Raw genomic sequence first — 15677 nt, 5'->3', positions numbered from 1 at the left:
AAAAACAAGAATTTATTTCTGAAGGAGAATTCTATTGCATTTAGACCATAAGATGCTGATAACCGAGAAAATGTGACATATTTCCTTTGGACTAAAAAAAGACACATTCTGCATTATTTCCTCAGCTGAATGATTTTTGATTGACAAAAAATTCTGTCTAGGTATCAGAGTGTGGTTGGCAGCCTAGACGAGCTCCCACTCTGAGGAACTTGTACAGTATATGTAAGAACATGCACCAGTGGCTTAAACAGGACCAGAGGAACATCTGCATCATACATTGCCTAGTAAGTGTAGACACACAGACAACCGACAACACTTCCTCACAAATATAAAAGCTCTTCAACCAAAATGTGGATGACACGGAAAGTCAATGCTGGGGAGTCTGAGTGCTTCTACTGGTTCTGCACGTTTATGATTTTAGTCAATTCTTTTCATAACGTGTTGTTTTGTATGTAGGATGGTCGGGCCGCATCGGCTGTGATGGTTTGTTCGTTCCTCTGTTTCTGTCGGCTGTTCTCCACGGCCGAGGCTGCAGTTTACATTTTCAGTATGAAACGATGCCCTCCCGGTATCTCACCATCACACAAACGGTAATAACTTCCTTCCTCGTTTTCTAACTCTCTTTCTTGGTAAACCAAAAAAAAAGCATCAACCTTTCAAGATCTTTGAATTAAAGGGATAGTTTACACAAAAATAACTTACTCTCATGTCGTTCCAAACCCATATGACTTTCTTGCGTGAAACACGTGAAGAGATGTTAAGCAAAATGTTAGCCTTGGTCACCATTCACTTTCATTGTATGGAAAATCATGACAATGAAAGTGACTAGGGACAGAGTAGCTTAGACATTTTCCTTTTGTGCTCCATGCAAGAAAGAAGGTCATACAGGTTTGAGGGTGAGTGAATGTGAATTTAAATTTATTGGTGAACTGTCCCTTTAAGACAGGAGCACGACACACCAATATGGTTAGGACAGGTTGTTCTGGAGCACAAATAGAATGTGTGTGAAAGAATACAGCAGGTGTATGAACATGAGCAGAGAGCTGCAGGTGTTCTGGAGGAAGCCGTGAAGGTTGTCTGGTGCTGAGGTCACTTCCTGCCACTGTGGTGTCCTCACCGGTCCTTCAGCTCACCAAGAACTTCTGCTGAACTCGAAGAACTCCTGTGAATCTTTTCATTCTAACCATTTGGGAATCTATGTGGTTTCTAGAGCTGATAACAATGAATTTCTCAGCTAGATGTACAGGAAGTGACCTAACCCATCAACCTCAAACAGAACATTGAGTTCTGTTACTCACCAGAACCAAATATGTGTAGATTGTGTAGACATTAAAGAAATGTTCCAGTTCATATTTAAGTTAATGGTGAAGGGTGTAGTTTTTTTTCTAGTGTTAAAATACTTTCTTCTATACCAGCTTAATATGCAAAGACAACTATAAGTAAGCCATTCGTAGATTGATTTCCCAGAAAAAAGTAACACTGTTACACTTAAGTTATATTGAATGTAAAGCCAGTAGATCTTGGAACATTTACAAGATATGGGCAAGCATAATAGGAAAGGACTGTTTACACAAAGAAAAATCCAAATGCAGGAATTGCTGTATGTTGGTAACGCATAGAACAGTAGTCCCACCACAAAAAGGGCGATTTAGACAACTTTACAGCACAATTAACACATTTTTGCACGTATCTCATCTATGGTACCTTGTAATGTGTTAGGTCTGGTTGTGCTGATGTACAGTTAAGGCAAGACAAAAATCTTAATGATCTAAATGAATCTTCACTGTTCTTGAGAATGAGGGAAAAAAAACTCCATCCCAGACCATAAATCCTTAGATAACAAACCATCATGATGATTTTGCACTAAATGTTGATCACTTAGTATTTTCTCAGCTGCTGTAGCATTTATTTGTTGATATGGTTGCAGTGGTTGGAGATTAATTTATTTGATTTTATATTTTTACTATATAGAAACTTTTATAGTATCTTTTATAAAATTATAAGCTTCACATTTCTGCCTTTTTAAATTGGCTCCATTCACTTCCAATGTAAGTGCCTCACTCTGTCAAGAGGTGTAATTTTGGGGGGGGGGTTTTAATCCCCTTTTTCTTCCCAATTTGGAATGCCCAATTCCCACTACTTAGTAGGTCCTCGTGGTGGCGCAGTTACCCACCTCAATTCAGGTGGTGGAGGACAAGTCTCAGTTGCTCCGCTTGTGCATCTCATCACGTGGCTCGCTGTGCATGACACCGCGGAGATTCACAGCATGAGGAGGCTCATGCTATTCTCCGTGATCCACGCACAATTTACCACGCGCCCCACTGAGAGCGAGAACCACTAATCGCGACCACGTGGAGGTTACCCCATGTGACTCTACCCTCCCAAGCAACTGGGCTAATTTGGTTGCTTAGGAGACCTGGCTGGAGTCACTCAGCACGCCCTGGATTTGAACTCGCGACTCCAGGGGTGGTAGTCAGCGTCAATACTTGTTGAGCTACCCAGGCCCCGATTTTTGCTTTTTTTTAATATTTTTTTTATTTTTTTTAAGAAAAGTACGGACAAGTCAAAATAAATTTTTGTGGTAATCAACATTGACACAAATGCTGTCGATTGAGCTTAACTTGTATTGAACCCGGAACATTCCTTAAAGATGCATATTAAAAGGTGCCATCGCCATTTACACCTGGTAATATGCTAATACTATTTTAACTAATTGTGTTCGGATTTCGATGAGAGGGTCTCTGATTTCATGACTGCATACATAAATTATTACATGTGTTAATGCATAATAATTAAGCACAAAAAAAGTATAATAACTAAAAGCACAAAAAAAGCATTGCATCTTTTTTAAGGTATTTTTTTATTTAATTTTTTATTTAATTGTTTTTTTTTTTAATTTATTTTCTTTTTCACCCAATTTGGAATGCCCAATTCCCAGTGCGTTTTTTTTTTTTTTTTTTTTTAAGTTCTTGTGGTCGCGTAGTGATTTGCCTCAGTCCGGGTGGCGGAGGACGAATCCCAGTTGCCTCCGTGTCTCAGACGTCAACCCATGCATCTTATCACGTGGCCATGGAGACATAGCGCGTGTGGAGGCTTCACGCCACCCACCATGCCATCCGCGCCCAGCTCACCACGCGCCCCACCAAGAACGAACCATATTATAGCGACCATGAGGATGTGGTTTACCCCGTGTGACTCTACCCTCCCTAGCAACCGGGCCAATTTGGTTGCTTGGGAGACCTGGCTGGAGTCACTCAGCACGCCCTGGGATTCAAACTAGCGAACTAGCGAACTCCAGGGGTGGTAGCCAGCGTATTTTACCACTGAGCTACCCAGGCCCCATGTTGCATCTTTTCTTCAGTTTATACTTGCATTTAATATAAACGCAAACATTATGTTTAGAGCAGAATTGTCAGTTCTTGTGTTAACTGAGCTTCAGAGATGTGTGTGCTTCTATGACACTTTACGTTGCTATCAGGCACATTGAAAAGCTTCTGTGAAATTGTGCATGTATGTACTTAAATCGGTAATGTTTAAAAACGTGTTTTAGCACAGCGGTTGTTTGACATGTAACTTTCACCCTAGAGCTCCTTGGTTTCACCAGGCTCAAGGACGAGGAGTCAAAAAAATCTGTCGTATAGGCCTGTCCACTTTCATGTAAATACCATTATAATGGATGTTACGCCCCTAATGTAGCCCTTGTACTTATAAAACAAAAACAAGTATGACTGATAAAAAATAGATCATGATGTAAGTTTTACAACTCAGATGAAGATTTTTCTAATGCAACCTATGGGCAAAATCTTGAGCAACATAAGAAGGAAAGGAAAAAAATTAAATGCTACCAAAGTGTAGAATATTTTATATCTTGTTAAGATAAGTTTTAATGTCAGAACTGTATGTTATTGTATTGTGTTGATTGTGATTCATTTATTTACTGTTGTTTTGTACTGTAGGTATATTGAATATATGTGTGATATGATGGCAGAAGAGCCCATAATCCCACACAGCAAGCCCATAATCATCCAGTCCATCGTCATGACGCCCGTGCCACTCTTTAATAAGCAGCGCAACGGCTGCCGGCCATTCTGTGAGGTTTACGTTGGTGACGAGCGCATCACCACCACTTCGCAGGAGTACGACAGAATGAAGTGAGTCAATTCCACCCTATGAAGCTTCAATATTGAAGGAAATTCTGATGATTATGTCTGCCGTCTGTATCGGTAACTGACACTGCTCTTCTGATTTCTGCAGGGATTTTAAGATGGAGGACGGGCGAGCAGAGATTCCTCTGAATATTAGTGTACAGGGCGACGTTCTAATAGTAATTTATCACGCCCGTTCCACACTGGGTGGACGCCTCCAGGCCAAAGTAAGACAAATTCTGTTTTATAAGTTCGGTATTTTTTTCTGTTCAACCTGGTTTTGTTGTATAAAGACTTTTCTATGCTATTCTATTCTGAACGTGCCTGCAACATATCCAAAGAGTTTAACTTACCACTTATGGTTCAGCTTAAAGGAACAGGTCTCTCAAAAAGGAAATCTGTCAACATTTACTCGCCCTCATGTCATTCCGAACCCTAATTGCTTGCTTGCTTCTGTGATTATACAAAAGGAGATGTTTTTTGCTGTTAAAAAGTAGATATTAACTGGGGCTGTCAAACCCCCCCAAAAATGTCCATATTCCAAGTCTTCTGAAGCTCTACTTTAGATTTTAGATTTTTAGAAGTTATTTGCTGAAAACCTAGTCATTGATATCAAACCTGGTGTGACGGGTCTTGAATGTGCACAAGTGCAAATGAGATTTAAGAACTACAGTGGAGGGAAAGATTACACCGTGTAACAATTTTTATTTTTTTAGGTTCCTGGGTGGTAAGTGTTATTTCCTAATTGCTTATGCCTCAAAAGTATAGAAAATGGCTATTATTCCCCACAAACTTTGCTTTTGTGACCAGAACAGTGATATTTTGAAATTTACCTGTTTTCCAGAACTTTCCAGATATATTCAGTGCTTAGTAAACTTGGAGTAACTTCTAGAACTTTCCAGTAATATAAATAGTAGTATAAATACAGGGGCCTTAAGCCCACCAGTTCAGTTTAGTTCCAGCTGCCTAAGTGGATACATATCTGCATTTTTCTGAGATGGCATCAAGAGGCTGCAAGCATCCGGCAGATGCATTTTGCTATGTCTGTGGCCAATTTATCAAGACAAGAGCGAAAAAGTACTCTGTGGAAACATCTGCTAAGATGTGTGAGGCCTACAAGACATATTTCGGCATGCCTGTCAGGGATCAAGACAAACCCTGGGCACCTCATTTCACCTGCGAGCACTGCAAAAAAACTCTGGAAGGTAAGATGGACAATTGTTGCGCGGAATTTTATTTTATAAAATTTGTTTTTTGGGACTCCTTTGGGACAGCAGAGACACAAAGGTGCACTACCACTGGCGGGACTGGCCATAGCGGACCAAGTTCTCTGTGAGGAGGAACAACGTCAAGTGGGAACCACTGGTGGACCCCCGGAAGGTGCTGATGCCACCACTGCACATCAAATTGGGCCTTATGAAACAATTTGTCAGAGCTCTAGATAAGGAGTCAGCAGCCTTCAAGTACCTTCAAGACTTCTTCCCTAAGCTGTCTGAGGCAAAGGTCAAAGCCGGTGTCTTCGTCGGACCACAGATAAAGAAGATCCTGGAGTGCAATGAATTCCCCAAGAAGCTCACTAGTAAGGAGAAAGCGGCTTGGAACAGCTTTGTCGCAGTGGTTCGGGGCTTCTTGGGCAATCACAAGGCCGAAAACTATATGGAGCTGGTTGAGACTCTGGTGAAGAACTACGGCACAATGGGCTGTAGGATGTCCCTCAAAGTCTATATCCTTGATGCTCATCTTGATAAATTCAAGGAGAACATGGGAGCGTACTTGGAGGAGCAAGTCGAGCACTTCCACCAGGATATACTGGAATTTGAATGCCGCTACCAAGGACAGTATAACGAGAACATGATGGGAGACGACATTTGGGGGCTGATTCATGGAAGTGATTTACAGTATAATTGTAAATCTCGAAAAACTACTCACTTCTAAAACTTTTGTAGTCATTTTTGTATTACTTTAGTATAAATACATGTTTATTTAGATTCATATATTGTTTTTTTTCTGACTTTATGTGAACGAAAAGACACACATTCACCCGTTTTCTCATTGGAAATAGGTACATTTCAAAATAACACTGTCCTGGTCACAAAAGAAAAGTTTGTGGGGAATAATAACCATTTTCTGTACTTTTGAGGCATAAGCAATTAAGAAATAACACTTACTACCGAGGAACAAAAATTGTGTTACATAGTGTTATTAGTTAGTAAAGGCTTACATTTTAGTCTGTTCCTCACAAAAAAAGCTATTGTATGACTTCAGGAGACTTGGAATATAGCGCACGAGTCATATTGACTACTTTTATGGTGTCTCTTTGTCTTTTATGCTGTTTGAAAGCATAATTTGCTATTTACAATTTTCATTGTACCTGAAAGAGCAACATGGACATTTTAATAGATCTTTTCTAGAACTCATGTGAGCTCATGTTTCTGTCTGATAGAATTAGGTAATAAAGGTTTGGAGCTTAAGGTGGCCCAGAGGTGCACAACTAAACAAAATTAGAAAAGCAAAAAAAAGCTGAAAACACAACAGAAATAAACCATAGCACACTGAAATTAAGCCACAACACAATGAAAATAAGCCACAGCACAAATAGATTAAACCAAAGAAATAAGCAACAACACAATGGAAATACAATAAACCACAGAACAAAGAAATTAACCAGCACAACAAAATTAAGCCACAGCCCAACGTAATTGAGACAGAATTGCCACACGAGTTAAAATGCAGTGTTTAAAATATGGAGTATTTTGTTGTAGTGTTGTGGCTTATTTATGATGTGCTATGGCTCATATTTGTTGTGTTTTCAACATTTGTTTGCTTTGCTAATATTGATGTGTTGGTCACTGTAGAAGCAACTTCTGGGTGAGTAATTAATGACAAAACCTTCAATTTTGGGTGGACTTTCTTAAAGCCGTGGCTTTACAGTTTTCGCTAGTGCAAGTCACTGGCAGTAATTGTAAATGTGTTGTGGTTTTTGCAGATGGCCTCCATGAAGATGTTTCAGATTCAGTTCCATACAGGGTTTGTTCCCAAAAATGCCTCCACAGTAAAGTTTGCAAAGTAAGTATCACCGGCTCAGAGACCACAATACATGACGTTAGTTAATGATATTAACTTCGATCAAACTCACTTCTCGTGATGCCAAATGAAGCTCTCATTCTACAGGAATAGATCTGTTCTCTGATAATCCACTGGATATTAGAATTTTTGGTCTTGTCTTTCAGTTTAAGATGAATTATCTGTTTGCCAATGCTAGTTTTCTGCTTTTTTATTCTGTATCAAAGTATTCTTGAAATTTTGATTGTGCATGTGTGTATTTAGGTATGATCTCGATGCATGTGACATCCAGGAGAAGTACCCTGACCTCTTCCAGGTGCATCTAAATGTGGAGGTGGAGCCTCAGGATCGCCCTAGCAACAAGACCTTGCCCTGGGAGAACTTTGCCACTAAAGGACTCAATCCTAAAATTCTTTTCTCCAGCCGAGATGAACAGCAGGAGATCCTCACAAAGTTTGGTGAGTTCACTGTGAATAATGCAGGTGTTTGATTATTTTAATGGTTTGTTTTTCTCGACACTTGTTCCTTGACTACATTATAAAGGTGAATCTCATGAATACAGTCAAGAACATTTCTGGGTTAAATATCACCCCAAAATTAAAAGAAAATGTATATTAGAAATTAAGGAATGTGTATTAAAGTAAGCCTATTTTTGGACCATTAAGATTTTATGGATGGTCACATTATTTTCACACACGTTTATTAAATGGTTCCCATTTCATCAAACAAATTTCTTTTGTGAATGTAATTTTTTCTTGTTATGCTCTGCTCGAAAATATTTCATTGGATTAATATTGGCCTTTTGAGAATGCAATCTGTATAAAATGTTTTTCAAAAATCCTTATGCAGTGATCCAAACGACCCAAAAGATCATGGAAATTCATTTGTCGCAAGATATGGAAACCCTGTTATTACTGTAATTATGTGTTATTACCTGTTATTACATCTTTTATGGACACAGTAATTTAATATAAATATTTAATATGAAGTATGTAATATAAATAAATTACATTTACAAATATTATTACAAATATTACCATAATTTATACTTTCAATGTTATTTTATAAATGCACCATTTATTACATTATTATTTTATTCATATTATTATATATAATCACTTTGTTTATGATCATTTAAATAATATTTCATAATTTGCATTATGGTAATGAGAATTGGGGGGTATGTGCTTAACTGTCATGAAAATAATTTCACAACTCAAAAAACCCTATTGGGTCTAAAAGTAGATTTCATTATCTCTATACTTTATGCAAAGGCAAGGCAAGTTCATTTATATAGCACATTTCAAACACAATGGAAATTTAAAGTGCTTTACCTAAAAATGCTAAAGAAAATACAAGATAAAGTAAATGTTTAAACCAATTAAGAACAAGAAATAAGAATAAAAAGTAATATAATTTATGTAAAAAAGTAATAATAATTCAAATGAAATAAAAAAAGGATAAACAGTAATTACTTATTTCTTTCTTTTGATTTTGAGGTGAAACATGACCCAGACATTTTGATTCACCCAGTAGGAAATGTGTAATAGATCAGTGATATATATATATATATATATATATATATATATATATATATATATATATATATATATATATATATGCAGTTGAAGTCAGAAGTTGATGATGAAAATTATGTCAAGCCTTTAGACAATTAGCCCCAAGTATCTTCTGATAGGAACTGTGCTGAATTGGAGGTGTACCTGTGGATGTATTTTAAGGCCTACCTTCAAACTCAGTGCCTCTTTGCTTGACATCATGGGAAAATCAAAAGAAATCAGCCAAGACCTCAGAAAACAAAAAATTGTGGACCTCCACAAGTCCTTGGGAGCAATTTTCAAATGCCTGAAGGTACCACGTGCATCTGTACAAACAATAGTACGCAAGAATAAACACCATGGGACCATGCAGCCATCATACCGATCAGGAAGGAGACGCATTCTGTCTCCCAGAGTTGAATGTTGTTTGCTGCGAAAAGTGCAAATCAATCCCAGAACAACAGCAAAGGACCTTGTGAAGATGCTGGGGGAAACAGGTAGACAAGTATCTATATCCACAGTAAAACAAGTCCTATATCGACATAACCTGAAAGGCTGCTCAGCAAGGAAGAAGCCACTGCTCCAAAACTGCCATAAAAAAGCCAGACTATGGATTGCAAGTGCACATGAGGACAAAGATCTTACTTTTTGGAGAAATTTCCTCTGGTCTAATGAAACAAAAATTGAACTGTTTGGCCATAATGACCATTGTTATGTTTGGAGGAAAAAGGGTGAGGCTTGCAAGCCGAAGAACACCATCCCAACCATGAAGCATGAGGGTGGCAGCATCATGTTGTGGGGGTGCTTTGCTGCAGGAGGGACTGGTGCACTTCACAAAATAGATGGCATCATGAGGAAGGAAAATGATGTGGATATATTGAAGCAACATCTCAAGACATCAGCCAGGAAGTTAAAGCTCGGTCGCAAATGGGTCTGTCAAATAAACAATGACCCCAAGCATACCTCCAAAGTTGTAGCAAAATGGCTTAAGGACAACAAAATCAAGGTATTGGAGTGGCCATCACAAAGACCTAACCTAAATCCGATAGAAAATTTGTGGGCAGAACTGAAAACAGCAAGGAGGCCTACAAACCTGACTCAGTTACACCAGTTCTGTCTGGAGGAATGGGCCAAAATTCCAGCAACATATTGTGAGAAGCTTGTGGAAGGCTACCCAAAACATTTGACACAAGTTAAACAATTTAAGGGCAATGCTACCAAATACTAACAAAGTGTATGTAAACTTCTGACCCACTGGGAATGTGATGAAGAAATAAAAGCTGAAATAAATAATTCTTTCTACTTTTATTATGACATTTCACATTCTTAAAATAAAGTAATGATACTAACTGACCTGAGACAGGGAATGTTTTCTACAATTAAATGTCAGGAATTGTGAAAAACTGAATTTAGATGTATTTGGCTAAGGTGTATGTAAACTTCTGACTTCAACTGTGTGTGTGTGTGTGTGTGTGTGTGTGTGTGTGTATATATATATATATATATATATATATATATATATATATATATATATATATATATATAATAATTATAATTATATTTATTTATCACACATTATACATTTGCACATATACAGTGAAATTCTTTTTTTCACATATCCCAGCTAAGCTGGGGTCAGAGTGCAGGGTCATATATATATACTGTATATAATATTTATCTTTTTTGCATGGCTTTGAATTTGATATTTTTACTTTGGCACTCTGTGTCTCCTGATTTTTAACTTTAAAATTATTGTTCTCTAAGAAATCTTGATCTCTTACTCTCTCTCTCTCTGGTTGTTCAGGTAAACCAGAGCTTCCACGGCAGCCTGGTTCTACAGCCTGCTACGCCTCTGATCCACCCCAGCCAGAGCACTCTCCAGAGGGACCACAGATAGAGTCAGAGTGCCCTTCCCCTCAAAGCACCGACACTAACGCCAACAACTTCTTTCACACACTCGACTGGGAAGGTACGCATTTTCTGCAGCAGTGCATTTATCACTCGTTTAAACGAATGAGTACTACGTAAACTAAGGGTAAACTACAAAAAGTTTGTGCACTTTTTTTTTTTTTTTTTTTCACATTTTCTATGCTACTGGTGAAAGAAAATCTGAGGAATGGATTTAAATATGGTCAAATGTGTTAAATGAAACAGAGTATTATAATCTAGCTGCATAATGAAATTAGCCAAAGTGTAATAAAAGATCATACAAAAGACAGGGAATGTGAAGAATTAAAAGTGTGTAATTTAAACCCAGTATTTTACCAAACATTTTCCATGCACTTAAATAAGGAGTACTATTTTTGTTGTATAATTATAGATGGGAGAAGGCAGTACGATCGCTCTGACGCCCAATATGAGGACCAGGATGATTTGAGTGACAGGTCAGAGGAGGAGTCAGTGTCTTACTCTGCCCCCGTTGACGGGACTATATCACGAGACACCAGTGAACCACTTTTCGAGGCGGACTTCACAACCACACCACCTGACCCCCAGCCCGACACTGAGGACCTGCTTGGCCTGAACTCTGACCCCAGCCCTCCAGCTGGGACCGCTCACACAGGTGTTTCAGCTGAGACGGGTTTGAAAAATTCCGGCAGTAACAGCGATTTACTGACTGACCTGTTCGCACCCCCGCCCAGCACTGCACCTTCAGCTAACACAGAAGACCTGCTTGGAGAAGATACAGCAGAGGATCTGTTCTTCACCAACACCACCAGTCATTCAGCACCTGCACCGACAGCCAATAAAGGTTAGAACGGTTGTTTTCGTGGGAGTTTGAATGCAGTGTTTATTTCCAAAAAATGCGAGAGTGTGATAAAATGTGCATAATTTTTTTTTTTTTTTTTTACTGTAATGTATTATTGTAATGCTGGAAATATTTGATTTTAATTGTGAATTATTCTTCATAGTTAGTACAAGTGTGATTGTTTTACTGCCTTTTAATGTATGTGTTTGGACTGGATGATTAAGGCAGGGTATTGATACAGATTTCCCTCTTCGATTCTGATTCACAAGCTCTTGATTCAGTTCTGATTTCGATTTGATTCAATATCGATTCATATGGGCATATTTCTGTTACAACGTCCATTTTGCTTACATATTATGAAAAAAATTCTCTCTCAGCTAATGCTTTTAATTATTAAGGTACCTTCTAGGTACAATTCGAAAATATTAATTTTAAAAATAATGTTTTCAGTAGTTTTTCATAGTATTTTAGCTTTTGAAAAATGTTCAAATTCAGAGTATTCCATCAAGAAATGTCTTGAAATTGCATATATTATATTGAATATTTTTTTTTTTGTTTTTTTTTTTTTGTTATGTGTTTGTTTAAATACATAATTTGCACTATTTTCAAGAATTTATGTTGATATGTAGAACACATGCTAAATCAGTACTGTCTCTTTAAGACTACCGGCATTAGCCAGTGAGTGCATATTAACAAGAGAGGATGAGCACAGGTTGTGTAATTAGAATTAAATGTACATTTTTTTAATTGTTTTTAATCAAAAATTGACTGTAAAGCACAAAGGATATTAAAAGAGACATTATTCAATGACAAATGGATTGCACGCGGTGAAAGGGTCTCGATGTTGAACTTTTTCACCACTAAAATACAACTCAAACACTGGTGAGTGAAATCACAAACATTTTAGTCCCATTGCGTGAAATTTGTTTGCGTATGTGAGTGATTTACTCACATTCTAAAGAGTTGCGCATATAGTAAAAGATTGATCTTGGAGAAGAAGAATCAATATCGAGATCTTTCAAATGGAAGTTTGCGATGCATCGGAAAATCGATATTTTTACCCTGACCAAGGGACGATTGTTACTGTATGCACAGTAATGTCAATTTATTGAGGATCACCACTGAAAAATAATAGAATTACAATATGTTTTCCTTTGATTTTGGGGTGAAATAGGACCCTAATATGTTCTTTGTGTGATTCACCCACACTTTAAGCATTTTCTGCTTACATTACAATTGCTTGCATTGATTACTTTCTCTAGACCTCTTTGACCCGTTTGGTGTGAGCTCGGTGTCTTCAGGGTCAGATCTGTTTGGTGACCTGCTTGGCTCGGATAGTGGCAGTAGTGCGTTCAAAGCTCCGCCTCCTGCCTCTAACTCCTGTCTCTTCAACCTTAGTGAGTTCTGCTTTCACTTACATACCCATCAACCATTAGAGTACTTTAACTAATTTTCAGATGAGTTAAAAAAAAAAATGCTATATTTTGATTGTTTGATTGTTTATTGTAAAGTTAATTGTTGACACATTTATATATATATATATATATATATATATATATATATATATATATATATATATATATATATATATATACAGTATAACTTTGTTTTCAATTTTTTACATATATAAGAGCTGATATTGCTTCATAATGTTCTTTATTGTTTTCCAGATAAGTTTTGTGGTGTCTGAAAATGTTTGAAATGTTTTACTAGATAAGTTAGCGGGTGATGCCCCTAAAATGACTTCATCGTCAAGTCAGCCCGATCTTTTAGGTGGGTGGGACAGCTGGACAACAGCAGGAAGCAGCACGACTACTAACATGACCACTGTTGCCAGCAAATCTACCATGAGTGGTAATCAATCAATCATAAATTCAGATACTTTGATCTTAAATCAGTCAAGCAAAAGCTGTTCTGCTGAAATTCCTAAATGGTGTTTTGTTTGTATAAAAAGACTTATAATCAAACTATTTTTTAACACATTTTAAAGTTTATTTCTTGTTAATTAAAATATTATTAATTACAACAAAACTCTGTTGTGAATGTTTTATCTCATCACATATAATTCAGATTTCATACTCGCAACATCTAAACATTTTTTTTGCCGTGACGCTGTACATTCATAGGCAGAGTGCAGTTAAAACTGAATCAAACACTTCCAACCTTTATTAACCAGTCATTTAATCAGATTAAGTCTTAACCTGCACATGGCTACCAGGTTAACCAGCCTGCTAAGAGTATATATCTAAATGTTTATGACCTGTTTACTGTTTGTTTGTTCAGCCTCAGGAGTGTCCTCTTTCTCCAAGGCCAAATCGCAAAATTTTGACCCATTTGCAGACCTAGGCAACCTGGCCTCCACACTACCTGGCAGAGAGTGTCAGTTTTACAAATTTTTACTCTTGAATTGTATATGTCTGTGTTGAAATCTCAATATTACAATAATACAAGTAATATTAAAGTAAATAAATGAATGTGTCCAATATGTAAACTAAAAAAATTGTTTTGTGTGAAGGCTCGTCCAGTGCTGTTTTCTCTGGCTCTGGTTTTAAAACGGCACCCTCTGCAGGTGGCCCTAAGAACTCCGGTCAGCAGTGGCAGAAAAATCCTCGGCCCTCCTCTGGCCCCAGCAAACCCTGGATGCCTCCAAACTCCGCTCCCAAACCACAAGCCCAGCCCTCGAAACCTGCCACCCAACCAGCCAAAGCAAATTACAAGCCCAGCTTCAGTGTGATCGGTGGACGGGAAGAGAGGGGTATCAGGGGGCCCAGCTTTGGTAAGGCTTCCTGAAATCCTCTTAAACCAATAAAACAAACATTAGTTATTGGTGTTTGCTAAGTAAAGCATCAGTTTTACTATTGCTCATACATCGAAACAAGCTCCTAACCCTTCTGTGTGTATGTCAACCTGCATTATTTGTGTTACGGACTTGATTAATAACCTCAAATTTTGGTACTTTTCTAAGCAGTCAAATGAAAAAAATTCGCCTTGTTGACGATAAAACGGGTATAACAATCCATAGACTCGCATTTGAGGGACCCGAACCATATCTAGAGACCAGAATATCAAAGAGACTTTTGACTTGGGCCAGTAAGTAACCACCCAGCAACCACCCTGAACACCTAAGAAACCACATAGAAATTCCCTGGCAACCACCCATAACATCCTAGAATCATAAGGAGGACCCCTCATAATTTCTTCAGAAATTGTAAAAATCTAATTGTACTGCATTCTTTGTTAGGGACTAAAAACTAAATGTTTTTCATTTCGGTTTGTTCTGAGCAGAAACAATATTTTTTTTATTCCGGTTCCGGTGTTCTACAGCCTCCTTTCCAAATGGTAACCAGCTAGAAGGTATAAAAGAACGGTTGATAACGTTCTTTTTAAAATGACAGTACTCTGTGCTAAGGGTGAAATACCAATTACAGTGTTGCCAGGTCTCGCAAGAGAAACGTCTCCTTAAAAAGTCTTAAAATGTCTTAAATTCAGTTTTCCAATATTTAAGGTCATAAAAAGTCTTCAATATCTTAAATGATACAACAAAATTCTTTTTGGGGGGGGAAGACAGGAATCGTGATATGACCTAATGTGATTATCAAACTTCAAAAGAATACGATTTAATTAAATAAATGCATGCGCTGCGTCCTTCAGAGTGAAAACAATGCATCACTGTTGTATTTCTTCAAGCATGCAGGGCTTGTTTTCAGCTGTTGCAGAGCAGTTCGCAATCATTAAGCCATATCGGAAATTTATGACAAGCGATCACTAATGATCAACTGTTGATGATGATGATATAGTGTTGATGAAATATGACAAGTTTTAATTGTTTATATTGTAATACATTGTAGATTATTGTAGGAGTGCACATTTTATTTCCCTTATCTGTTTGAATGAGCAGCTGGAAGCAGTGAAACGCATACATTTCAAAATAAGAGTCCCCGGTGATTTTCAGCCTTTAAAGTTAAAAGTTCTGCGCAATGAATACATTTGTTTTTATTATTATTTGTATTAAATACAGTTAATTGGTGTTTTGGTTGCATCATAAACTGCATCTGGAATTTAAGTAAATTTGGACTCTTGTAGCCTCTGTCTGGCCCTCCCCATCACAGGAAGGATAGACTAAGAACATTCAATATAGGCTACCAGTTTTAAAAACTCAGCAGA

At 37.6% G+C, this 15677-nt stretch overlaps 1 protein-coding gene across 2 annotated transcripts in view; it reads left to right on the top strand.

Annotated features, from left to right (window-relative positions):
* The window catches only part of LOC127430104 (cyclin-G-associated kinase-like), a 69611-nt gene that overhangs the window by 44277 nt on the left and 9657 nt on the right, over nucleotides 1–15677 (top strand). For both annotated transcript variants that reach the window (XM_051679586.1, XM_051679596.1), the window contains 12 exons: nucleotides 162–284; nucleotides 457–590; nucleotides 3957–4151; nucleotides 4255–4372; nucleotides 7132–7211; nucleotides 7473–7666; nucleotides 10569–10733; nucleotides 11085–11516; nucleotides 12776–12910; nucleotides 13227–13367; nucleotides 13797–13892; nucleotides 14029–14289. In XM_051679586.1, coding sequence (XP_051535546.1) covers nucleotides 162–284; nucleotides 457–590; nucleotides 3957–4151; nucleotides 4255–4372; nucleotides 7132–7211; nucleotides 7473–7666; nucleotides 10569–10733; nucleotides 11085–11516; nucleotides 12776–12910; nucleotides 13227–13367; nucleotides 13797–13892; nucleotides 14029–14289 — 2074 coding nt within the window. The remainder of the gene's footprint in view (nucleotides 1–161; nucleotides 285–456; nucleotides 591–3956; nucleotides 4152–4254; nucleotides 4373–7131; nucleotides 7212–7472; nucleotides 7667–10568; nucleotides 10734–11084; nucleotides 11517–12775; nucleotides 12911–13226; nucleotides 13368–13796; nucleotides 13893–14028; nucleotides 14290–15677) is intronic.

Source organism: Myxocyprinus asiaticus, chromosome 3, assembly GCF_019703515.2.
Source record: "Myxocyprinus asiaticus isolate MX2 ecotype Aquarium Trade chromosome 3, UBuf_Myxa_2, whole genome shotgun sequence".
Taxonomy (NCBI): domain Eukaryota; kingdom Metazoa; phylum Chordata; class Actinopteri; order Cypriniformes; family Catostomidae; genus Myxocyprinus; species Myxocyprinus asiaticus.
This window is presented reverse-complemented; position numbering and strand designations above follow the sequence as displayed.